Here is a 22,874-nt window from a genome sequence, read left to right on the forward strand (position 1 = left end):
TTTCTGAGTTTGAGGCCAGCCTGGTCTACAGAGTGAGTTCCAGGACAGCCAGGTCTACTCAGAGAAACTCTGTCTTGAAAAACCAAAATAAATAAATAAATAAATAAAATTAAAAAAAAATTCCCCTCTGCAATGCCTCTGCTGTATGTACTTTTAAAGCAACCTTTTCTATTCATTTCCTCCTGAATTTATTCTCATCTTTGAAGTCTCATGTAGCCCAACCTGGTCTTAAACTAATCACTGATTGATGACATTGAACATCTGATCATCTTGCCTGTACTTCCCAAGTGCTGAGATAACAGGTATTCGCCACCACACCCTGTTTATGCAGTCCTGAGGATTGAGCCCAGGGCCTGGTGAGTGCTGGTTGAGCACACTACTGACTAACCTACCATCCTGTCCCTACCATCACCCACTTGAGGATCCTGTAGGGCTGCTGTCCTTCCTATAAAGGTTTAGCTGTCTAAGAGGCACCAGCAATTAACTATGGTGCCTTCAGATAGCTAAAACACAGTGTTCATTCCACCTCCAACTCCAGCACTTAGTGATGCTGCCCTGTCTCTGATGGAATTTTCAATAATGAGTCACCTTTTCTACTGGAACGGGCAAGATGAAGAAAGCCTTCGGGATCTCCTCTCCTCCTCCTCCTCCTGGTTTTAGTATCAGCCTTTCATATGGTATTGGCACACATGTACAAATACCACCTCTTCAGCTCCATGCTTTGAGTTCCTTATGGATCCAGCTACCTATAAAGGACATTCAGCAGTAGCTGGGCCTGAGCTATGTTTATAACTTTGGGAAGAGAACTTGGTAAAGCACGTGTTTCTCTCCAAATGCATGTCATCCAGAAGATGAGCTCGGAGCCTCACTCTGCCCTTTGCTTGGAAAGCTTGTGGAATTCATAATGTCTGAAGGATAGTGATTATCATAGCCTCAAAGAAAGCCTGTTTGTCTTGGGAAAGGGCGCTGTTGTTCTCCCAGAAGTCTTTTATTGTCTCAGACTTAATCCTGTAAGTGGAGCCTCCTCTGCAAAGTCTATTCTGCCTTTTGAAGGTAGAAATTTATTCATCTCTTCCCTATGACCGTGCTATTGCTGTCCACTCACAACTTTCCCTGGTAGTATTTATTATACCTGTTAAGATGCTCAGTAATACCTTAGTCATTGAATAAGTGCATGAGTGAAGGATGATGACACAAATGTTGGTTAACCAAGAAGCTATTCAATTCATTACTTGTGGATCTGCTGGATGTCCTAAAGGTAGATATCTGGATGATGAGAATCCCAACCATATAGAGAAGGGCAGAAGGGTCAAGTTTGGCTAGAATTGTCTTTGCTGGACTGGTGGTAGCTAGAGTTTGCTTCCATTCTATGTTCGGATTGCAGTTTACCTCTGTACCAAAGAAAAGATAGTAAATAGTAGAGAAAGTAAAAGTTTTCCCTGTAGTAAGTAAGGTTTATGACCTCCAGGAAGCCAAGAAATGTGGGGACATTTTCCTATGTGTAGGGCTGTACTCATATTGTTTGGTTACCTTGGTAATATAGGGTTGTATTTAAATATATCAACTGGGATGGGCACCTCATGGTCAGTTGTTCTTTGCTTTTTGAACAGTTGTGGCTGCTGTGCAAAGAGGCTTCTTTGATGAAGCCCAAGAGCTAGCCTTTATCTAAGGATAAAAGGATATGGGTATTTAGGATGTAGTTGAGAATTGTACTCGTTTAGGAAATTGACAATAGTAGGCTTTCCTCTCAGTTCCATGACTTCCCCAGCGACAGGGGGTTGGCTAGGTTTACAGTACCAGGCAGGAATTCCCTAAGGTGCTTGCTGTTTTTAAAGGCTTTCATGGAATGGTTGTGTTTGGTACCTTTCTTTACTTTGTGAGAAAATACCTGTTGCAGACAATTTAAGGATGGGAGGATTTCTCTTGCTCACAGTTTGAGGGTGCTGTCCACTGTGTCAGGGAAGATATGTCAGTAGGAGACTGAGGTAGCTGGTCGTGTTGCATCCAAAGTCAGGAAGCAAAGTGAGACAAATACAGCTTATAATGATTACAATAAGAATTTCAATAGCTTTTGATGTCTAGTCATGAAAGCCTAAATTTGAGGGTGGGGCGCTGTGGAGATGGCTCAGGAGGAAATTGGGCTTTTAGTGAAAACTCAAGGACCTGAGTTCAAGTACTCAGAACTTAGAAAAGGCCACTTTCTCCTTTCTATTATTCATTCTTGGACCCCAGCCCAAGGAATGGTGTTGCCCATGGTTAGGGTGGGTTTTCCTCCCTCAGTTAACACAATGTAGAAACTCCTCACAGACATGCCACATGTCTCCAAAGTGATTCTAGACCCTGTCATCTTGATGGCATTACCCATTACAGTCTAGCTTTTGAGATTCAGCTATAGCTTTAGTGGCTCTGACATTTCTTTTGAAGCCCTGAAGCATCCTGACTCATTGATGCTTGATCTTCAGGACTTGGCATGCTCTTCTGTCTAGGCAGCCTGGAAGGAAGAACTTTTTTTTTTTCTTTAAATTTATCTTAAAGCACATGTTTTCTAAGCAGCTAATGAAGAAAGAATTGGGCATAGTAGTACATGCTTATAATTTCAGCACTCAGGATGATGAAGCAGGAAGATCATAAATTCAGGTCCAGCTTAGGACTATGCAGCAAGACTTTGTCACAATAAATAACTTTTTCCAAGAAACTGCCGAATGTGATGTACTCAAAATCTCAGCATATTCACAGGTAAAGTGCTTTGATATAAGTAAACATAATCTGGCCAGGTGGAGCAGTGTGTACTCTATAACAAGGATCTTGGAACTACAATCCAGGGCTGATAGGAAGCGCTGAAGGAAATGGGACTCCAACTTGCTAAGCCTGGAGACCTTGGTACTTGATGTCAAGACAAGAGGACAGATGTACTCTGACAGCCTTAAAGAAGTAGCTTTGGAAAACAGCTCTTGACTCTGAAAGTGATGTGATGGCCAGAGCTGTTGAGGGTCTGGTCTGTCTTAGGGTTTTTCCTCACTTCTGAGTGTTTTCCTACACACCAGTGATTCCTAATATGACATTTGTCTTGCTTCATTTGATCTAGAACCAACTCTGTCACTAAATTCAGTCAAGTAGAGCACTGATGGTAGTCTCTTGGCTGTGCCAATCAAGGAGTGATGCAGAACTGTTGTTACCCAGCATCCCTGAGAATGTACCAGAGTATGTATTAAATGAAAGCTGTGCTTGTCCAGTAGATACTGGACAGGCTATAACAGTCACATCTTTGGGATTCTGTTTCACCCCAGCCAGTGGCACCAAACACTCAAATGCCATCCAAAACTCTATAAAGGGCTGTGCATAGCTACCTGTATCCCTTGGTCAGGATCCAGTAGAGGGGACAGGCTAGGGATAAGCAAATATCATAGAATCTGGTAATCCACTATAATTAGTAATGGCTTTGAAGAGGCTCCTGGGTGGGGGTTGAGGGGGTGGTTGTGGTGGAGTGATTTAGCTGGCCTAAAGTCTAGATTGAAACAGAAGTAAAACTCTGATTTTTTTCTTTGAAGTTTGTATGTCTGTGCACCTAGAGGCCAGAAGATGATATTGTTAGATGTCATGCTGTCTCTCAGTTCTCCACCTTATTCTTTGAGGTAATATCCCTCACTGAGCTTGGAGCTCATGGGATTTTGGCTAGGCTGGTGACCAGCAAGGTCCAACACTTCTTCTTTTTCTTTTTTAAAGATTTATTTATTTATTTTATGTGTGTGAGCCATCATGTGGCTGCTGGGAAACGCACCAGAAGAGGGCATCAGATCTCATTATGGGTGGTTGTGAGCCACCATGTGGTTGCTGGGGTCTGAACTCAGGACCTTTGGAAGAGCAGTCAGTGCTCTTACCCGCTGAGCCATCTCTCCAGCCCCAAGGTCCAACACTTCTGTCTCCGCTTCTCTCCTGCTTCTCGGACCTTGAGTTGTAGGCATGTGCTTAGCTTTGCCTGGCCTTTTAGATGAGGCCTGGGGATTTGAACCGAGGTCATCATGGTTTTCTGGTGCACTCAATTTACCTACAGAGCCACCCCTCTTTAAATTTCAGCTTTTATGACTCCTGAAATCCTTCCTGTATTATTATAAACATGTATGTAGCACAGAGTACTTAGAGTGCACAGCAAAATGTTTGTAAAGAGGAAAAAAAATTGTGGCCATGAAGATCTGACTCAAACCACAGGCACCTTCTCGGGGCAGTGGAAAAGTGACTGTGTCTTCAGCTGTGTGTGCCAGAGGCATGGCTCCAGTCCTTGGCCAGCAGTGTGTTCTGTGTGGCCATTCGGGCCTTTCTTATTTTCCTTTCCAGCCTGAAAACATTTGGTTATTGTTCCTGTGGGTTGTTTGTACAGATCTTTATAGATACTTCTTAGATGTCCTGATCAGAAATACTGTTTCTTGTTCTCTTGAACAAAGTGGGGGAGTTAATTAAAACTTTTAGGAGTGGGAATTAACAGCCTCTAACTGAACCTTGGTCTCTGGGCTTAGTTAGACAAAGCCATTTAAATGATTTCCATATTCTTCTGAGCAGTCAAGGTCTGTTTATAGTGCTGAGGAATTAGGAAAGCTTCCTGCTTTAAAAAGCGTTCTGTACTTTTATTCCCACACGATTTTATGTATGCTGACTACCTAGGTGGCCCTCGCTGCTCTGTTCACTGAATGAACTGGTCATCTGAGATGAGGTGACTTGTTTGAGATGGCAGCCTGGCTCCTAAAACCTCCTGGTCTGTCCTTTGACAGCTGAGGGGGTGGGGGGTGGGCAGTAGGAACTCTGAGAATGAATGTGGAAGCCCCCAGTTACATATTAGGGTTCCTCTGCTTTGACGTTCAGTTGGACAGTGGATGGGTAGGGCCCAGACAACCTGCAGCTTTGAGTCTCAGAGCTCCCACCCTGCCCATATGTTCAGCTGTGCAAGACATGCATGCTCTTTCAACATAGCCTTTTAATAGGCAAGCTTATATTCTTATTTACCTATCATTGTGCATCTCCTATTTCACCTATATCTTTTGGTCTTTAGTTTCTTTTTTTTTTCTTGTTCTCATCTACATTTTTTTCTTATTCCACCCCACCCTAGTACATGCCTCTGGGTCAGTTTATTCTTGTATTCATCACTGTCTTCACCTTCCTGGAGGCAGGCAGGTGGTGGATAGAAAGCCAGCCTTTCTACACACAAAGGAGACTCACTGCCCCTTTAATCCCAGTACATCTCACATAGACACGCCCAGAGCCACGCATTAGCCCTTGATATGATAATCCTGGTTTTAACCACAGTGGTTTTAGAACTGACTGCCTGGTTTTAAAAATCACCAGCCCAAGCAAATCTAGCAAGGGAAGTCAGAATTCCTTTGTAATTTAGTATTATATGCAAATTGCAGGAATTCCTTTCTATAAGTCTGTTTTTAGAGGAGTAAACTTCAGTGAAGATGCTGAGACAGATGTATTAGCAAGGCTTTTGGTTACAAATAACAGAATTCAGTTTGAACTAGTGCAAGGACTAACAAGAAGGCTCAGGACATATCTCTGCTTTTAGACATAGACAGGAAGAACACCATCCTGGTTGTTTGGATGATTCACTTTCTCTCCTTCCCTCTCCCCTCCCCCTTCCCCTCCATCCCCTCCCTCCCCCCTCCTTCCTTCTCTCCCTCCCTCCCTCTCCCCCTCTCTTCTCTCTTCCTCCCTTCCCTCTCTCTTTCTCTTTCCCTCCTGCTCTCCTCTCTTCCTTTCTTTTCATTGATTCTTCTTTCCTGGTTTGTGTGCTTCCCACTTCCTTTTCTGTTATGCATGTTCCTTTATAACTCATGACGCCTGGCTACATTAGAGGTGATGCTCTTGACCACATTGGACAAGTGATAATTCCATTAAAGCAGAGTTGAGAAGGATCCTCAGCCAAGAGTAATTAATCCAAGCTTTCTTCATTTCTTTTCCTTAGCAAAACAACAAGGGGAAGTTGCATAGTCTGCCATTCTCACAAATACAGAAGGTTTCTTTTTGGAGACCTAAGTACTCCTGATAACTAAAATGCAGTGTTCTACAAGATGTAAAAAGTCATTTTATTTTTTGTTTGCTTTCAATTTCAAGCTTTCTGTGTATGAGGAACTTATCCAGAGTAAACACTTGGGAGCTGGAGAGGTGGCTCAGTGGTTAAGAACACTTACTCTTGGAGAAGACCTTGGTTCTATTCTCAGAACCTGCATAACAGCTCACGACAGCCTGTAACTCCAGTTCCTGGGGATCTTGACTCCCTCTTCTGACCTGTAAGGGCACTAGACACACATGTGGTGCACAGACATATGTGCAGAAAGAACATTCATACACATAAACAGTAAATAAATTAAGCATTTCTTTAAAAAAAAAAAAAGAGCTGGGCAGTGGTGGCACACACCTTTAATCCCAGCACTTGGGAGGCAGAGGCAGGAGGATTTCTGAGTTCAAGGCCAGCCTGGTCTACAGAGTGAGTTCCAGGACAGCCAGAGCTACACAGAGAAAACCTGTCTGGAAAAACAAAAACAAACCAAAACAAACAAAAAGAGTAAGCATCTTAGATCTCTAGGGACAGATAGGGTTTAACAGAAACCTGTTTGGTCAGTGTTCTTGTGTAGACCCAAACACCTCTTTATGCAGGTACTGCTCCTGATGGAATCTTAATAGCCAGTTATCTCCCCTCTTGGACACACATAAGCTTTGCTCCATTCCTGACTGTTCTTCTAATAGCTGAGCCTGATCAAATATCAGGATACATCTTAAGATTCCCAGCCAAAAAAACCACCATCTGTGGCACCACATCTTCATGAAACCTGTCATCCTGGTGTTTAGAAACAGCCTCCCCTTAGGCTCAAGATGTGTGTTTGTTATCCCTGTTCAGCCCCGGTGGTAGTAGCCAATCCTATAGAAAATGAGATGACCTTTAAGAGAAGAATCATGTTGTTCCTGTTCCCAAGGACTTTGGAACATGACTCCCAAGGCTTAGAGAAAGTGTTGAAATGTTGGTTCTCCTTTTTTGTCTTGTAATTTGCCTCTAAGAGACTTGAGGCTTTTTTTTTTTTTAAGATTTTAAAAAATTTGTTTTATATATATATATATAATATACATACATATATATGTGTGTGTGTATATATATATATCTGCAACTAAGCTTGTATACCACATGAGTGAAGGTGTCCATGGAGGCCAGAAGGGGGCATCAGATTTCCTGGATCTGCGTTACAGGAGGTAAGCTTTTAAATGTTGGTCTAGGGAAATGAACCTGGATCCTCTGCAAAGGAGCAAGTGTGCTTAACCATTGAGCCACTTCTCCAGCCTCTGAGACTGAATTTTAAGGGATGGCGTCTCTGAGCCTCAGTCTTTACCCTGCTTTTGAAAAGGACAGATGTGGTTTGTCTTTAACGATGATAGTGAAACTTTACAAGTTCTTGATGATGACGAGCATACAAGAAATCTTTAGAGACCCTTCACTCCTTGTTCTAATTTAATTTAGTGATGTGAGGGGGGTGGTGTGTTTTACTGTATACAGCATTCCTTAGTTGAAATGCGAGGAATTTAGCAATGTTCTTCCACAGTCTAAGTTTCATACAGATGTCCCCCCACCCAATATTTTTAGGTAATTACCTCAACTTACAGTATTAAAATTAAAACCATTTATATCTATCAGTCTGTCTGTTTGTCTGTCTATCATTTGTCTGTCTGCATGTCTGTCTGTCTGATACAACATGGTGTACATATAGATAGCAAAGGACAACTTTCAAGAATCAGGGTTTTTGCCTTTTACCACGTGGATCTTGGAGATCATCAGGCTTGGCAGCAAGTACTTTTACCCCCTGAGCAACTTTGTCATTATAAGAAGAAGTACTTTTAAGAAACTCAAAGTCTCATTGGCCTTTATCTCATCCCTGCCCTTCTGTAGCTTCACCACTTCCCCAGAAGAAAATGCTGCTGAAATGCTATGAGGTAGCCTGGAAGCCACTCTGTTTTCTCTTCCACATGTCAGTAGCTATGGAGTTGTGCTGTGTCTCATCATCATGCCACAGGGCCACTTTTGTATTTTGCTTTGTTCATTATCCATCCTGTATGTCTATGATAGGCATAAATATGAGCCTTATGTTTTAAATGCTGCAAGTAAATGGTTCATATTATGGATGAGACATCTTTTGTTTAACTACTCCCCTAGAGACATTTTCCAACTGTGAGAGTAGTCACACAGTCAATAAAACAATACCCAAACCAAATTTTATAGTTGAGCTATCCCCAAATTAAGCCCATACAACAGAACACATACTAATTTACTACATAGTAATTTGAGCATATGATTTACTTGCTCCATAGTTCTTTATCTGTTAAATGGGTATAAAAATAATGTTCATTTCATGAGTTCATAGGAAGAAATACACGAATGATTGTGTGTGAAGTATTGTGAGCAATGCCTGGCTCCTGCTATGCACTTGGACAATACTGTGTTAATGTTCCAGAGCTGCTGTGACCTTTGCTGTGTGTGTGATCCTTCCATCTATTTTGTAAGCATGCCAGGAAAGCAATGAATTTTATCACTGAGCCTGTTTACAGTATCATCCTAGACATAGTTTATCCCATAACACAAAGTCTCTCTGTGAAAACATGAGCAATTCCTTTCTTGCCCAGGACTAGGTAGACCTCCTCTAGGTGGTCAGTTTGATTTCTAGATAGTGAGATCTGCCAGGATCTCACTATGTAGCCCAGGCTGGCCTCATATGATCCTCCTTACTCAGTTTCCCAGCTTTCTGTGTATGAAGCTTTTAACACATTGTGTTCTTCTGCTGTTGGCTGACAGGGTGGACCTGCGCCTGCACCTGCAGTGATTCCTACTGTGTGCTGCAAACTCTGTGGCAGGCATTTTCTGTACTAACTGAACTTACAACTCTAACTTATTTTCATAAGTTATTTAACCTATTTAACATAGCTTTTGGGTTATTAGTACAAATGACTGCTGCAGTGGGTGTTGGGTGCCTGTACAGGTAGACCTTGAATTATAGTGAGGGACTGGTACGCACTGTTCCCAGACACCACCAGAGGCCCAGACAGGAGAGTATCACACAAGAACCACCTGAGTTCTATGAGTGCCACCTGCCTGGCCTTCCTAGGTCTCTCACTATGGGGGGGGGTGGTCAGAGTTCAGGCATGGGGTGTCAGTGGTACACAGTGCGGGAGAGTAAGAGCTTTTACTATTTATAGACATGGGGATATGTGGCATGCATAGGGGAATCACAGAATGACCTAGGAAACAAGCGGAGAGAACGAGGTAGGATCTGGGCATCATGCAAACTGGTTTCCCTTGGGAAGCCTTAATTGTTGGGTTTAAAGGGAGCAGATGTAAGATCCAGCCAAAGAGATAACATCCATCCACCTTCAGTTTGCTGGCAAGTGTCTAAATAGGGCCTCTGCAAGAAGTGGTGGGAAAAGAGAGGCTTCTGAGTTATCACTGGTCTCCCAGTCAGAGCCATTCTGCTTTTGTAGAGTACTGCAAGCTGTGAGTGGTGAGTGAACCTTACTGATGGTATGGGAAAGTTAGGCTTGTACTTAAAAGTCGATGCTAACAGATGGGCCTGGTGGTACATGCCAGTGCTCCCAGGACTCAGGAGGCTAAAGAAGGACTGCAGTGAGTTCAGGACCAGCTTGGCCTACATGGTGAGGTAGAGGTCAGACTGAGATATATGGCGAAACCCTGTCTCTCTTACACAAAACAAAACAAAAGTGGTGTCTTTTTTGAGGGTCAGGGACAGTTCTAGAAAATCAAACTGACCACCTAGGAGAGGTCCACCTAGTCCTGAGCAAGAAACAAAGGGAACATAAAATTGTAGCAGTTATGGGGCAGACTATAAATAACTGAATACAGCACAGTGGTCATGGGGATTTGCTAGTCTCCTTTAGCCCTTGGTCTTCTCTTATCCACTTACTGTTGGACAAGTTGTGACCCTCTGGGTGGACAGTGTTTATAAACTTGGTGGTTTTGACCTTGGAAGCAAACAAGCATTGTCATTTGGGTGACTTGTAACTTTCTCCTCTGCCTCTGAAAAGCCCCATTATGAGCCTTTTATCAAGAGTCTGTGTCCGGCTGCTAAGAGTTTTCTTCTTATCCAGTTCAGGAATAAGCTAGTGCTGATTGTCACCCACCTCGGGGTGCTGGGGAGAGTCTGCCTGTGTGGGAGTACTTAAGAGTATCAGCTACTCAAGCAGCAGTCAACTGCCATTCACAAAGAAGCCGTTGTGATAATGAAGGCCCTTTGTCCATGGTGTGAAAGAGATTTTATAACAGTGGATGAGATGGTGCAGGTTTGAGCTGGACTGGAAAAGAAGAAGAGTGGTATCACCAAGTGCCATGTGCCATCTAAACTGTGCCCCAAGGCTCAGACCACCACTGTCGCTTCAACAGAAACCCAGCACTTCTCTCTCTAGTGAGGCTCCGTTTTTTCAAAATGCTTAGTCCCCATGCTGTTCTAGGTTGGGAGTGGCTCTGTCACTTGTCTATCACCTGGAATGAAGGGCTGAGCTCTTCCTCACAGCAAGGTTGGAGAGCCCATTCTCCAAGTTGAAAAGTAGGAAGAGATAAGCTTCCTGGTAAGGTGGGCCAACCCTAGGCCTCTCTGACCTGCCCTTTTGCACAATTGTGCTTTTCTCTGGTGATAAACACCTCCCTCAGGAATTGATCCCTGACACTGGACCAGCCCAGATTATCAGGATAACAGCTTTCCCACTGAGCAAGGAGATCTACTTTTTCAGACAGGCAGCCCTCTGCACAGCTGGTTTCAGCACAACCTTTGGTCTCAGCCTTTTATTCAGCATGGAGGCAGTAAGCACGGTGAGGTGGGGGCCAGCTGAATGACATCAGGAGCTCTTCCCTGACTCCCTGCCAAACCTTATAAAGAAAGTGTCAGCTCCTACACCTGGCTCAGGACAGTTTGTAGAAGCCTCGCCTCATCTACCACGTTGTACCCCCTCCCTTTCCTTTTCTTTCTAGTTTCTAGTTACCTTATGTTTATTATTTTCCCTCTGATTCACGCTCACTCTTTGAGATTCTCTGGGTGTTATTTAGATTCCTCTCAAAACTGTGTCATTGCAGCTGTTTGCTGTCAGCTTAAGCACTGCTAAGACATGCTGCGTGACGATGCTCTTATCATGACTCTGTTTGGAGTGGACCTTGGCTTCCTTGGTTCTCTGTATGTCTGTGATGTTTAGAGTGTGTACAGTGAATCTGCAAAACTCTGGCAGGAAAAGTTGAGAAGTCCAAGATCGTTGCCCCACTTTCCCCCACACATATCCTTGGCAAGTGGTGCTGACTCTAGTCTCCACCCAGAACAGACCCTTCATAGGCTGTGCTTCCGGCTGAACCAGACCCAGCATGCCCCAGCCCATCAGGTCAAGCCCGGCTGGTTGGTTGGAAGCTCTCTGGAGTCCCTTGCAGCCAAGGGTGAGGTGATCAGGGGTGGTTTCACCATCTTCTAGGACACACCTTTTAGTGGCATGTGGTCTGGTCCTCTGGGCTGTCTTGAAATCAGGTTTCTTATTCTGGGATTGGCTTTGCACACAGCATCACAGAAACTGTTCTTATAAATCGCACACATTGTGTACTACATTTCGAAGTGAGCAGTGTTTTCCTAGGCTTTTAAGTGTGTTATTTTCCCCCTCTTCAGTCCCAGGTAAATCACCACGGTGCTGCTAGTAATGAGACCTACCAGGAACGCCTGGCACGGCTAGAAGGAGATAAAGAGTCCCTCATACTACAGGTGAGTCCCCTTCTTCTGTAGCTTCCCCAGAAAAGGGATGCATAGTGGGAGTCCTCTGTTGGAAAGTGCTGTGAAACCATTTATTTATCCTGTGCTGCTGAGCATCCACCTCTGCACACACTTCAAGCCCTGTGGGCAGGCTGAAACTGGGTGTCAACAAAGAGCAAAATGGGCCCAGTCATCCAGGAGCCTGTAAGTCTGCTAAGGGAGATGAGTACCTCTTGTGTCACTAATAAAACTGAGCCTTGAGTGCTACAGGCCCAAGGAAGTGGGCTAATGGAATCAGGTCCATGAGTCTGAAGCTGGATCCAGACATGTCACTTGGATGCAGATCCCCTGCTCTGGTAGCATGAGCTAGGCCTTTGCTGGCTCTCTTGCATCTATAAGAGGAGCAGAACTTCAGAACTTCTTCTAGAGAGAAAGCATCAAAACAGCCTCTGGCTTTCAAAAGCCCATGTTCCTTGGTAGGATATAACATTGGGCATTCTTCCAGAGAGCTTCTACTGCATCAGGAACTCTTTGTTGTGTTATTCTCAAATGCACAAAAACATTTAGCAAGTGGGTATTAAGGGTGGGCCCTGCATCACATATGAATAGACAGTATAGAGAAATAAAGACTAATGTCCTAATTTCAGCTTCTTACAAAGCTTGAAAGATGATGAGTGAGCCTGGTGATGGAGGCTGGGGATGCAGTTGGTAGAGTGCTTGCCTAATTAATATGCATGTATCCCTTGGATTCTATCCCCAATGCACCGGGATGCTGCACATCTGTACTCCCAGCGTTTGGGACAGAGAAGCAGGAGGTCCAAAAATTCAGGGTCATCCTAAGCTACATAGAAGGTTTGAGGGATATGAGGGCCCCCTCATCCCATACACACATTTTTAACACAAATGACTTGTGGTGAAATGGGGGGCAGTTGGGGTCTGGTGTTGGCCCCAGGGTGTTGCCATTAGTTTGGAGCACTAGGGATGGTGAGTGAGATGGCAGTATGCTTATTTATTTCTCATTTTATTTTATGTTTTCATCGTATTTTATAAACATAAGATTAATCAGTTCTTGTAGAAATTGGAAATTCTGAGAACATCAAGAAGCAGATTAGGTTAACATCTGTTCTTTAGTTGTACCTCTCTCACCTCCTATAATATGATTGAGCTCATACCAAAAATATACTTTTGTAGCCTAGTTTTACTCTTTTATTTGCTTCATTGACTTTTAAAATAAATCATTATAAAGTAATTGACTCTCTGAATCTGTCAGAGATTAGGCTTAGGATCCTGTGGGTATATCAGTGAATAAAATGGTGTGTGTTTGTGTCAGAGAGAGAGAGAGAGAGAGAGAGAGAGAGAGAGAGAGAGAGAGAGAGAGAGAGAGATCACAAACCTGAGCCAATTCCTAAATATTTCAGGTAGTGATAAGTACCATGGAGAAAAATAAATGGAGATAAGCGGTGTGCAGTCAGGAGCTCCCTGGCAGGAGGAAGTAGGGAGGGAACCAGAGATACTTGGAGGAGTACATTCCAGGCAAAGGAGCTGGTCAGCCCAGCCACCCGCAGAGGTGGAGTGTCCTTGGTGTGTGGACAGAACAGCAAGGGGCTATTTTGGCTTGAATCCCTGAAAAGAAGGGAGTAGGAATTCCCCTGGTGAATAGCAGGGGCCTGCTTTTACAGCTCAGGTCCCTTGAGGTATATGCAGTTTGAAACTTCATCCCCAAGACATGATTCACAAAAGACTTAATTCAAATTAGAATTATGTAGCAAGAAGTACGAAATTGCAAACTTTTGAACTAGGACCCTCCGTGATTGAAACAACACATTGCTCTTTAGAGGGGATTACAATTAATGAAGAAGTCTCATGTAATAATGCTCCCTTTCACAGCCATTTCTGTTCTAACCAAATTCTTGACTAATCTCTGTTTCAATAATCTGAACACAGTTGAGGAGCTGTTGACTACTAAAGGTGAAAGTTGACTCTCAATAGTTTCTGTTCTGCCAGGAGCTATGGGCAGACAGTCAGCAACTCTTTCTCACTTCTGTACTGTTCAGTAGTGGCCTGTGGAGCTGGTTTGGGGATTCTCAGCAGGGCATGGCCTCTTGCATAATCCACATTAGAGTTGAGTCAAATGAATGAGTTGGAGGAACCCTTGGCCCAGAATAAGTTTTCCTGGGTTTATTTGTAGAAGAACAAGATTCATTTCTGTCCCCTCCCTTAACCTAAAATTATGTTTACTATAGGGCTCAAAAGTATTTGTTCTCATAGAATGAAGATAAAATTCTGATGTCTTTAGTGCCAGTTTCCATACTTCCTGACTCAACACTAGAGTTGTTGATCTGAGGCTCCGAAGACCTCCTGCAGCCCCGTGTCTTTGGCCTTAGGTAAGGCTGACCTGTGTGGCCTTTACTGTCCCACAGCTCTGTACCAGCTGATCCTTAAGGATGATGCAGCTCTATAAATTTTAATCTCTGTAGTAGGACCAACCATAAAACACCTTCCCAAAGAGAAACCCTGAATCCCAGGAAGCACAGTCATTTCCCAGAATCCCACTCTTTTGAGAAGGAGTTACTAGGAGAAAAGACCAGTGCCGCTGGTAGTATTCAGCAACAGGACCAAAACCAAACAAAACAATGCAACTAAAGCCACAGCCCAGCAGTTAGGAACACTGATGGTTCTTCCAGAGAACCTGGGTTCCATTCCTAGCACCCACAAGAGCCCCAATTCTAGGGTATCTGATGCCCTCTTATGTCCTTGAAGATATTGTGCACATATACATGCAGTCATATACGCAGACAGAACAACCATATATATAAAATTAAGAAATATTAGCCGTGCAGTGGTGGCGCACGCCTTTAATCCCAGCACTTGGGAGGCAGAGGCAGATGGATTTCTGAGTTTGAGGCCAGCCTGGTCTACAGAGTGAGTTCCAGGACAGCCAGGGCTATACAGAGAAACCCTGTCTCAAAAACCAAACCAAACCAACCAAACCAATATATATATATAATATATATATATAATATATTATATATTATATATACATATATGTATAATATATATGTGTATATATATGTTATATATATATATATATATATATATATATATATATATATATATAAACAGTAAAATAAAACCATACACCAATGTATTGTTTAAATGGGCCTGGTTGGTGGAAGGAGCCCATCTTTGGATTATTGGAATGTTAGCACCCTCCGCATCAGGTATAAGTGTTTCAGTCATTCACTCATTATTTGGGTCTAGAAGTACAGTGTATAAAGTTGGCAGGCTTTTCTTTCTTTGTTTGTTTGTTTTTGTTTTGTTTGTTTGTTCGTTTGTTTTTGAGACAGGGTTTCTCTGTGTAGCCCTGGCTGTCCTGGAACTCAGTCTATAGACCAGGCTGGCCTTGAACTCAGAAATCTGCCTATCTCTGCCTCCCAAGTGCTGGGATTAAAGGTGTGTGCCACCACTGCCAGCAGCAGGCTTTTCTTTATCTTTCAGGATGGGAACTGTCTAATTCATAAAATTCATTTAAACATTTATAAATGATCTTAGATGAACTTCTTCATGCTTCATTAATCATTACAGAATGGGAAATTAACTAGAATAACCTGGGGCTGGCAAGATGGTTTAGTGGGTAAGAGCACTGACTGCTCATCTGAAGGTCCTGAGTTCAAATACCAACAGCCACATGGTGGCTCACAACCACCTGTAATGAGATCTGACACCCTTTTCTGGTGCATCTGAAAACAGCTACAGTGTTCTTAGATATAATAATAAATAAATCTTAAAAAAAAAAAACTAGAATAACTTATATATGAAGGACCCATGTCTTCAACCAAGAAGATCTTGATTTACTATCCACTTATTTTTTTTTCCTTTCTGTGACATCACACATGATCTTTCATCTTCCTGTATGGAACTATCTCATAATAAATAAAACATAGGAAGGATCCTAGGGGTCATTTGCCTAATAGGAAAGGCTACCAAAAACAGTTACAGTGTGTATATAGGACAGGATCAAAATGCCTTTGTTTAATGTATTTTTCTTTGTATTTCTACAGACAATCTTAGGGTTCCTCAGAAAAATGCCGCCTTCTGCCACATGTGTGCAGTGTGGCTTTGGTGTTTGTATGACTTAGAGTCATGTTTTGACCTGTAAAGCACAGAAACCTTTCTGGAGCCAAGTTTTGTCAGTGCTAATACATGCCCTTTACGTCCTACATTCCTTAATTGCTTCCAAACACTGGCTTGATAGGTGAGCAGTCCCCACACCCGTATGAGAGAGGTAAGGTCATTGGTTGGTTTCCATAAAGGTTTCAATCGCTCTTCCCCATGAGGTGGCAGAGCCCTGCCAAGAGCTGAGATATGCCTTGAAGTCAGGCTGCCTTATTAGAGGAACAAGGAGCAGGAGTCCAGCCCAGAGGCAGCTCTCTTGCCTCTTGAGTAGCTGCTTTCCTCTCCAGTCTGTCAAGAGCAGGAAATGTGACCACAGCCATTTAGGCCGTGGCTAACATTCCCTGGTAAGGTGAAATTCTGACTTCGTCTGGGACCCTTCCTCAACCCCACTCACCCAAAAGGGAGGCCTTCTGTCAGGTGAGAAGTCTTGAGTAGGATGCTTTCACAGCTTACCCACCCCCACCAGGCTAGATCCTCCACTATTGTTTATGTTCTATAACAGGTGAGCGTCCTCACAGATCAAGTAGAAGCCCAAGGAGAGAAGATTCGGGACCTCGAAGTGTGTCTGGAAGGTCACCAGGTGAAACTCAATGCTGCGGAAGAGATGCTTCAGCAGGTACAGACGGGTGGAGTGGAGGGCTTGGGGCCTGAAGCAGCTCCGGTGTTAAATGCCCCTTTACGGGTTCCTTCTTACTCTCCCATGATGCCTGGAGGTGGGGTTGGCTGTGCACTGTGCAATATTTAGACAGCAGGTGAAACCAACCTGAACGCTGAGGGCGGGGCAGAGTGGGGCGGGGCAGCCCAGTGGGGAAATAACCTGTTGAGCTGGTTAGACAGAGTCCCAGGAGCACTTTCTGCAGGCCATGTCACCTCATCTTATCATAGAAGCTGCCATCTGCTAGGGTGGCATCAGGGATTGTAGAAAGTCAGCTTGTCAGTGTATTTTTTTGAACCCCTCCTTACTCTATCCCTTCCTCTGTAGTTTCCTCCGATTAAAAACTATCACAAATAACATCTTACTATCATAGAGTAGACATCAAAAAGGAAAGCAATAGTTAGCTGCTTCCATACTTTGTAAATAGAGTCCTCTACTCGTGTCCTTTTGTTGATTCCAGTGTGCATATACATGATTTGCAAAACTGTAGTCCTATGGAGGGACCTCCCAGACTAAAATTAGACATGGCAACTCTTTCCATTTGATAAATGTAGCCGTGTAGCTATCTCTACTGCCACTTACAATTATTTTACCTACAGATATCAAAATTGACCTAACCATTCTTCATTCTCCAAATAGTTGTATCACTGTAGAAAGCAAGCTGGACGATTATACAGGGGTGCTGAGTTGTCGCGGAGAGAGTCCTAAAGGTCTGCTGAGCACATCACTAGACTTTTGATTCAATTTGTTTATCCATAGGTTTCCTTTGCTTCAGTCATCTTTGTGTTCTTGGCTATTTTGAAAATTACAGCACACTGGAAGTTTACGTGTGTGTGCTTTGTGGCTGTTGATAGGATTCTTGACATAGGAAGAATCTCACCTTCTACTCAAAGAAGGAAAACCATCCCCTCAAAATGATCGGATTTACTTGGATGACTGATCATAATCCTTTCCTCAAAGCTCCACTGTTTGACTTGTTTTCTAACTGTCAAGATCAGCCCGTGAGCACAGGCTTGGCATTCTACTGCTGGCCTGCTAAGTGTCACAGTTTCTGGGTGTGTTAGCTTTGTTTGGGTGCATTTGAAGAATTTAGGGGGAGAAAAAGTAAATGAGTATCTCAATGGGTGTGTTTTTATAAAATTTAGTTGCAGCAGCTTGGATGTTGTTATTAATTTTCTGTCTTTTCACTCCTGATTAATAAATAACACTATTCTGACTCAGTTTGATTTTGTTTAGATTCTATACCATTTTTATTACTTAGATTTTTTTTCTGAGAAATTATGATTAGTAACAGAAGGTCTTTTATGGAAGAAAAAACTAAATCTTGTCTTTTGAATACCTGGACAAGACAGTAGTCTGATTGGGAGACAGTCTTGCATGAAGCAAATGTGGATCGGGTTTTCAGGTCTACCTGAGGTGTGGGGGGGAGGGTAAGGAAGATGATAGACTATTGTAAACAGTTCAGAAAGAGACCATGAAAGTGACTAAACATCACTTGAGAAAACATCAGAGGGCTGAAGTTTCAGGAAGGTGGTACCTGACTAGAAGCCAAGCTCGGAGGCTAGAGAACAGCTGCATTGTAGCACTGAAACTGCGTGTCCCCCGTGCTGACTCTTTCTGGACTGCTCTATTTCCTGAGGTGGCACTGCTCCTGTCTGTCAAGGAGCTCCTGGACAGAGGCTGGCTCACCTGTCAGCAGTGTCACATAGAAAGCAGTTGGGCTTTTTGAAAGCCTTAGGTCGATTAGCTTTTGTATCCTATTTCTTCTAATTCCATTGCTCTTCCCATGCGCTATGAGTAAGGTATCAGGCATCGGCTTGCTACCCAATATTGTCATTCGTCATCTGCTCGTCTAATTTGTCTCTTCTAGAACTAGACTAAGTTCTGTGTCTGTGACTTTCAGGACAGCCTCTCAATCTTGTAAGAGTAGCGTTTCATAAAGATTACACATTCAAATTGTGGGGTGCGTTTGAGCCTCAGCTCCCACTAGGTGTTTGTTGGACTTGGTGGTCCCAGCACTGAACCTCAAGTTCAGTGCTACTGCTGTCCTAGACTCTGCTCCCACACTGTTTGTGAAGACCCTTGCGTCTTGCACCACAGTGCTGGTACAGTGTTGTTTACAACCTGGAGCACGTATATGTCTTGTGAGCTGGGGCAGGTACAGACTTGCTCCATCTGGCTGAGATATCCTTGGCTGCAGGCTCTTGGCTTCTGGTGTTCGGAACGAGAATGACTCATGACCTAGAGGCAGAGAATGGACACAATTGCTTCTTTCTGCCTGTTCTGCCAGACCTGGCCCATTGCTCTGAATGAGGTCTTTCCCTGTCTCCAGTAGGATGTTCTGTTTGCCTAGAGCCCAGCACTTCCTGGGATGTTGCTGGTCTAGATAACACTGCACACTAATGCATCCTGTCTAATGGTAACAACTGTTTTCAGTGCTAGTTCAGTGCCTTTGTGAACCCAGTAATGCAAGATAGTCTAGTTTTGTTATTTTACACAGAGGTAAATATTAAAGATTTAAAGATAATCTAAAAAGTTTTCAACTCATTTCAATTTTGAAATGTCCTGTGTGAACCTCAGAGTAAGTAACTGTAGGTCGTTCCTGGCTGGGAGACCTCTAGTCTACAATGTATGCTCTAGACTTCCCTTACCCACTGGCTACAATAGTACTGGGAGACTATCTTACTTACTTTTCTGTTGCTGTGATAAGACAACATGACCAAGGACATTTATAAAAGAGTTTGTTGGAGTTCATATTTCTAGAGGGTCAGAGTCTAAGATCATCATGGCTGGGAACATGGCAGCAGGCAGGTGGGCATTGTGCTGGAACAGTAGCCTGAGCGCTTACATCCTGATCCACAGGTTTTAGGCAGAGAGAGCTAACTAGGAATGATGTGAGATTTTGAAATATCAAAACCAACTTCCAAGTGGCACACCTCCTCCAGCAAGATCACTCTTCCTAATTCTTCGGAGACAGTTCAAATACCTGGAGACCAAGCCCATGGGGTGTGGGGAGAGGTCATTCATTTAAAGCAGCACAGGAACTTAAGAAAACCTTGATTCACAATACGCATAGTCCAAACCCTGCGTGTTGTTCAGCTCCAGCCATTCCACTGAGCTGTCCTTTTCCGAAGCTGGTGTTCCAATGTCAAATACCTTCCCAGGAGCCCAGGAGGAAGAGGTTATCCAGGAGCCCAGGAGGAAGAGGTTATCTACTCGCCCAACTCACGGGCAGGTCTCCTCAGATGTCTGGAGACTGGCCCCTGCTCACTATGACTGCCCACCTGCCAGGTGGCATATCTAAACATGAACTCATCCAGTCTCCAGGAGAAAACAAGAAGTAGACAGAACTGACTTAGGGCCAGATACACCTCGACTGCAAGTATTCTTGAAGATTCCTTGGAAAGGAAGGAAGGAAGGATGCAAATTGTCCTGACTTTGTGAAGCCATCATCCCGCTCTGAGAATAGGGGACAACATCTGTGTGTTTTAAGCGTCCAGCCTGTCTGAGAGCCCCAGGGTTTATGTGAAGCTGACTGAGGTGTGGAGTGACTGGGAGTCGGTGAGTCTAGGTGTTGGCCAGGGAAGGTTAATAAATATGTTTTTATTTCTTTTGATTTATTATTACTATTGTTATTATTAGTAGTGCTAGGCCCCATGCACGCTAGGCAAACACTCCTGCCACTGAGCTCTGGCTCTCTGCTTTCCTTTCTTGCTGAGAAGAGGGATGAAGTCTGGATTCTAAATTGTACATCTCTGTTATTTTCTCAAAGGAGAATAACCTGATGGTGAGGAGCAGGGTCATTGCCAATCAGCCACATGATTGCAGGCCCTACCCTCAGCAAGCACAGAGTTCTCTAGAAACTTCTTGCAAGGCAGCATGGACGTTGATGGAGAGGACTGTGCCAGTGAAAGGAAGTCCTACAGAGTTAGAAAGTTCTAGAGAGAAACAGGAAGTACACAGACCTCAAGACAAAGCCAGAGGCTCCCCATGGAGTTGCCTTAGCACGTAACAAAATTACAAAATTACGTACAGCTATTCAAGCTTCGTTAAAAACAGATTGCCATGCAAACTGCCAGTGTACCTGAAGTCACCATGGAAGGGTTCTAAGGCCTAGGCACAGGCCCTGTAGTATGCTAAGGAATGAAGTTTTTGGGTTTTTTTGTTTTGTTTTGTTTTGTTTTTTAAATAAAAAAGAATATTAAACAGAACTCCACACATGATTTGGCAGGCACAAATATCTATCTGAGAAAGTGAGACAAGGCAGCAAGTCATGAGTGAGAAAAATGTTCATTAATTCTCTAAAACCCCTCTAAGAGATTTTAAGACACAAATACCTAGTTTCTTCAAGTTTCTCTTACTTGATGTTGGATGTCTAGACATTAGTACAAATCAACCCATGTTGCATCAACCCATGTTGCAGATGAGACTGTGGTTTCAAAGAGACTCAGTCAGTAGGAAATGAGGCTCAAGTGGCCAGAGTAGATTAGGGGACCCATTTTCTGCAGTGTTCCTCATGAGCCTGGCTTCCTGGCAAGGCCAGAGCCTTTGACTTCAAAGGGCAAAGGGACAGGGTTTTGTTTTCTTGTCTCTTCTCAGTCTTTCTTTCCTTCTGGTTTCAGGTTGCCAGGGGGGCTGCAGTTCCCTGCCATTGGTCAGTAATTCCCTGGGTCATGTTCCACTCTTAAAGATGGAGGTAATTGCTTCAAGATGTGGCCCTTTACAGAGGGAGAGAATGAGTTGAAAGGCAGGTCTCTTTTTTTATCAGCTCCCGTGAGGACCTGAGCCTTGGGAAAAAGGAAATGGCTCATTGCTCTGAGATGTAAACTCTTTCATCTCTGAGAGGGGAGACGCCTGTGTGCTTCTGGAAGAAGTTAGTGGTGGCCGGGAAAAGAGGGGGGCAAGTGGTAATTTTGTTCATTCTTTTATTTTTCTAAAGCATCCTTACCCAGTTTCACGTCCTCAGAGTGCGTGAAATAAGCCGTCCATACCCCTCCCCCTCCTCCTCCTTGCCCTCCTTCCTTTAGATTGCAACCTTGAAACAGTCTGGAGCAGAAGCACAGTGCTGCTTGGTAAACTTGCTCCCTCTACACTCAGAGGCTGCCTCACCCTATCCATCATGGTAGCTGCAGGACAATAAGCAATGCCCAGTGGGGTCCCACCCTGTAGGTTGGGAAGCCTGGGTACATTTGTTGCTCCAGACAAGTGGTTGCATCCAGAGCTGACACCAGTGCTGGAGTGACAAGCTAGCAGGGACACAAGGACATTTTCCTTAAAGTGGACAGAATAAAGGTAAAGGCAACAAAGGAGATGGGAGAGGAAAGTGAGTGGTCAGGGACTCCCGGTACAGGGAAGATGGCGCTGCAGGCAGTCACTTCTGTTGGATTAACGCTGCAGAACTATAAGCTGTGGCTAAAGTGTAGACATCAAATCCCAGAAGTAAAGCTGTTTTTGCTCCCTGCTTAGGTGAAGGCAGAAGGCAGGCTGCAGGCAGACAGACATCTTGTTGAGTAGTGAAAGGAAGAAGAGTCATGGGGGAAGGGGTAGGAGAGAGTATTCTTTTTCTGTCATACACGCAGGCAGACATGGATGAGCGCGCTCACACACGCGCACACACGCGCGCGCACACACACACAGCATAGATTTACTTACGCAGAGTCAGGACATTAGTAGTGGTAACTTTAAGGGCAGGGAGTCCAGAGGCTTCTTCAGAATGTCAGAAATTTGATCATGTTTATAGCCCAAGGAATGAGAGCTGATGGTGAGGACAAGATTAAATGCCGGCCAGAGGCCAGAGTGCATGATTGATGGTCCTATCCCAGGCTAGCACAGAGCAGGGTGGGAACTCCTTCCAAGGCAGCACAAAGGTGAGGGAGTGGCTAGGTCCCAGTGAATGGGAGTCTAGCAAGAGGAAGATCAGGGGTTACCACCAAAGACTACTGGTTACCTGCCTAGGTAACTGATGCTCACAAAGATGTGTCAGGATCGGCAGAGGTGGGAAGGCCAGTCAAAATGGTACATTTCAGAAACAAAATTCTAGAAGCATTATGTTCTTGTTCTCTCTCTCCTTCCTCTCTCCTTTCTGCTCTCTGCCTTCCCATCACCCTCTCTGCCTCCCTCTCCCACTCTCCTTTGTCCCTCCCTCTCTCCCCCTTCCCTCTCCCCCCTTCTGTTTCTTTCTGTCTCTCTTGCAGTGGGGAGGGGAGGGCTGCAGAGTCAGTACAGCCCAATCTGTGGGGGAGGGGAGGGTTGTAGGCTCAGTACAGCCCAGTCTGGGGGGA

At 44.1% G+C, this 22,874-nt stretch overlaps 1 protein-coding gene across 1 annotated transcript in view; it reads left to right on the forward strand.

Annotated features, from left to right (window-relative positions):
• Positions 1 to 22,874, forward strand: part of Ppfibp2 (PPFIA binding protein 2) — a 159,478-nt gene that overhangs the window by 82,516 nt on the left and 54,088 nt on the right. Inside the window, 2 exon segments of the mRNA XM_031387777.1 lie at positions 11,682 to 11,774; positions 16,441 to 16,554. Coding sequence (XP_031243637.1) covers positions 11,682 to 11,774; positions 16,441 to 16,554 — 207 coding nt within the window.

This window comes from Mastomys coucha, unplaced genomic scaffold, assembly GCF_008632895.1.
Source record: "Mastomys coucha isolate ucsf_1 unplaced genomic scaffold, UCSF_Mcou_1 pScaffold21, whole genome shotgun sequence".
NCBI classification, from domain to species: Eukaryota; Metazoa; Chordata; class Mammalia; order Rodentia; family Muridae; genus Mastomys; species Mastomys coucha.